The sequence below is a fragment of the Macrobrachium rosenbergii genome, chromosome 2 (assembly GCF_040412425.1).
Source record: "Macrobrachium rosenbergii isolate ZJJX-2024 chromosome 2, ASM4041242v1, whole genome shotgun sequence".
NCBI lineage: Eukaryota > Metazoa > Arthropoda > Malacostraca > Decapoda > Palaemonidae > Macrobrachium > Macrobrachium rosenbergii.
The window spans coordinates 79,744,016-79,747,784 of record NC_089742.1 but is presented as its reverse complement, the minus strand read 5'-3'; the positions used below and the strand labels follow the sequence as shown (position 1 = coordinate 79,747,784).

Sequence of the window (3,769 nt, the reverse complement as noted above, 5' to 3'; positions counted from 1 at the left end):
TATATATATATATATATATATATATATATATATATATATACATATACACACACACATATATTAGAGGTATGTGGGTCATTCGGCTGATAAGTTTAATCATTAATTACAGTGATTTATGTAGCCTTGCTTTACCTAAGACCCACATAATCCTATCAATTAAGGCTAAAAGTTACCAGAAAAGACAAATAAGTAACTTAATTAGATTCGGTTGTCAGTTGAAACTAGGAAACTGAATATATCGATTTATTCTGAACACTTGAATTAAATAAACCACATTACTCAACCATCTAGTTTAATAAAAAAAAAAAAAAAGTGAATGAAATAAGCAATCTTACAGGAGCTAATAACAGCTCCAACTTCGCCCCACTTCAGACATACAATATTTCAGCATACATTAGGGGATGATGCAGCAGCTGAGAAAACTCTTGCAATGCTCATATGAGCAATCCTAAGTGCCGGAATCGAGTATATTCTTGCTAATCCTTCCCCAAACAAGATTATGACCAGGTTCCAAGGTGTGCTTGATTCTGGAAGAGAGGTATCCAGATAACACTTGAATTCCTGGACTTCTCACTTATTATTAATTGACTGCAAGGGGGTGTATCTTAAATCAAGGATATTATGTTAACACCGTGGAGGATACTTTATGCAATCTCACTGGGCAACACTAATTGTACTTCATATAATTGACTTCATAAATGGGATATGGTTTTACTAGGATTTCCTTAGTCAGTGGCTGTTAAGAGAGAAACTTGAAATAGAAAATAAGGGGGAGATCTAAAGGGAGGAACTGGGAGTAATTGTCATCTTCGGACTTAAAGTAGATAATGCAGTGATCAATTGCATCAGAAGCCCTGGGTCCGTTCACAGGCAATTTCCCCGGCTGTTCCACAAGAGGGTTAAAGGACAAAGGGAGAAGGCCGAGAGAGAGAGAGAGAGAGAGAGAGAGAGAGAGAGAGAGAGAGAGAGAGAGAGAGAGAGAGAGAGAGAGAGAGACGGTGCTTGTGCTCTCACTCCAGGGTAATGATGGGCTCCTAGAGTTGGGTCAAACATGCATGGGGGTTTGCTTGGAAGACTCCTCCCACTTAATGGACTATGGGTAGCCTGAAAAATGACAAAAAACTCGCCAGGTCGAAGGCCATAGTAAAGTGAGCTTAAGGTATACCCTAACTAAAGGTGGCCCTAGTAAAACCTACTCTGTTGGATAGATCCCTAAACTAAACTTCAAATCCATCGATGATGGTTGGGGTTTTGAAACACAACAGCCAGCTCTCTGGCTTCCCTCCCCCAACTGCTTTACACAGAAAAAGCTTTTTGGTGCTTTCTTTTCTTTGTTTTTGTTTATATTTCTACTAAATCAAGGAAGAGAGGTCGAACAGTATAATATTTGTAAGAGCTCTCCCCCCTTAGAAAGGCCTTGACTCCCTTTCGGGTGTGAAGGTCTGTACTAAGCAAGCTGTTCGTCTCGATTACTTTACTCTTTTCCCCTGAACAGATTTGTCCCTTGCAATCAAACTAGCTAGGGATCTACCTGACTCTAGAAAGGGATATGTGCTTTAATCACTTACTTCTACAGATTGCTAACACTACTTACAGGTGCTTACGGTTATTTACGTCCTGCCTCTGAGGATCCGTGACATTCAGTCCTAGCCAAATGGTACATTCAATGGTACCTCCTATGACATAACCTATTAGAACACTGCTGTAGCACCAACATAAGAGACAATGAACTAGCTAAGTTACAATCTTACAAGTATACAATAACTTACAATAGAATTTGCGATCACAGCAAACAAAAATATAACCTGCGTTTATCATATGAGGTTTGCCTCATATGATAAATGACTGCCTCAACTGAGGTATGTCATGCGTGTCATGAGCTCAGTGGCTCTATTCACAATAGTTAGGATGACTGGCTTCGCAATTATGATATACTTATGTGGTTACTGCTGCTCATTGTAGGGTGTAAGCGACAAGGTTACTGTTATGATGTACTCAATCTGATCTAGGCTGTTAATAAGACAGAGATCACGCTGGCTACCTCCTCTGGGCAGGAGCCAGGATCACTCTGAGATGGAAAGGCACTGTGCCAAGAGGGCACGAGCGCCAGGATGAGCTCATGGCTCTAGCAACTACTTGGCCCTCTTCTGCCCCTTCTTCTTCATGTTCAGGTTCCTCCAAGGCCTATCTATGTCAGTCCTAGTAGGTGATGAGGGCACCGGCTCTGGGGAAAGGCCAGAGGGGCTAGCCGGCGCGAAGTCTGGGGTAACCTCAGAGGCTACAGAAGGGCTCCCCAATCTGGCTGCTGCGACAACTGGAGCAAGAGCAGTCTCGACACCTGTGTCCAGGGAGGCCAGGTCCTGGGCTCCCAGGGAAGGTGTAGCAGTTTGATCCACCAGGGGTTCATCCTCTGGGGATGGATTTGGTGAGGAAGAAATGTCGGGTGTCAGAGGCTCACAGGTTGCTAAGATTAGTGCAGTGACGGGTCCTGGACCTCCCGGAGGAGGATACGTCTCATGATCTGGATCTGGCACAGGGTCCTCTTCGAGTGGTGGCTGAACGTCTGAGACGGACGGAACATGGCACTACTCAGAGCTCGCAAGTGGCACTGGCAGCGATTGTTGGTCAGGCATGCCTGACAAGGCACTGGAGGTGCAATACCTCACGGATGGCTTGAGTTGGGCTGAGACAGAATTCCTGTCCCAGCTGGAGGTCAAAGCCTCTTGGAGAGTCTGGAGTTGGGGCATCCACTGGGCATTGCTTATTTGGGCAGCCCTCCCAATTAGTGGAGTGGCCTGTCCTCTTGCACATCCTACAGCAGTACTGCTTCTCCTGAATGTCCCTTCAGGAGAGGGAGGACCTCGTTGCTGGCTGTTCTTTCGTGGAGAGGGAGGACTAGGCCTAGAATTGCTTTGTGTGTGCCCCTTCTGCTGGCCACTTCTGTGGGTGGAAGGTGGTTCTTCTTCTTGGGGTGGCACGCCAGTCAAAGTGGCTGTGCCTTGATATGGTGATCCTACAGTGGAGGAGGTAGTGTGGCTGCGAAGTGGCGTTGGGGAAGGGCTTCCCCAGAGGAGGTCCCGGCCTAACAGGAAATCCACTCCGGGCTGAATTCCACTCACCATGCTAAGGCGGTGAGGTAGCGTGCCCCAAGGTGTTGTGACCTGGAGCTTGACTGTGAGAATGGTTGTAGTGTGGCCCTCTATCCATTTCATCTCCCACTAAGTTTGTTCGTCAACCATGGCATTGGCTGGCACTTGGGCCCTGGAAAATAGGCTAACATCGGCTGCAGTGTCTACCATGAATGGAAGAGCCATGGGCAGGCCAGAACCATTAAGGGGTGCCACTGAGATAAACTGGGTATCCAGCCTCTCGGGGTGAAGTATCTTCTGTGGCCAGGCCACAGAGAATGAGGTGCTAATTAGGCTCATGAACCTGGTGGCTGGGACATGATTTGGGCAGGCCAGCTGTCCAGCGCTATAATGGCCGGCAGTGCCACAGAATCGGCAAGAGCCTTTTGTAGATGGCTTGGTGACCTGAGATGACTGTTGATGGAGAGTGTTGAGTGGACATAAAGGGAGCAGAGTTCTGGCTATTAGGAGGAGGATGCTTATTGTTGCCCAACTTGTAGCAGCAGTCAGATTCAGCATGCCCTAACTTCTTACCGTGGGTGCACATAGGCTTGCTAGGCAGTCCGTTCTTCGGTTGAGTCGAGCCTGAGAGGTACCCAGGTGGCACTATGCACTGCTGAGATGTGCTGTGGGACTGGTTG

At 46.9% G+C, this 3,769-nt stretch overlaps 1 protein-coding gene across 1 annotated transcript; it reads right to left on the bottom strand.

Annotated features, from left to right (window-relative positions):
- Positions 1 to 2,132: 2,132 nt before the first annotated feature.
- LOC136843379 (uncharacterized) lies at positions 2,133 to 3,212 on the bottom strand. The gene is made up of 2 exons (XM_067111730.1): positions 2,825 to 3,212; positions 2,133 to 2,563 (listed from the first exon to the last, which is right to left on the bottom strand). The coding sequence occupies exons 1-2, from the start codon at positions 3,210 to 3,212 to the stop codon at positions 2,133 to 2,135; spliced, it is 819 nt and encodes a 272-aa protein (XP_066967831.1).
- Between the last annotated feature and the right edge of the window lie 557 nt (positions 3,213 to 3,769).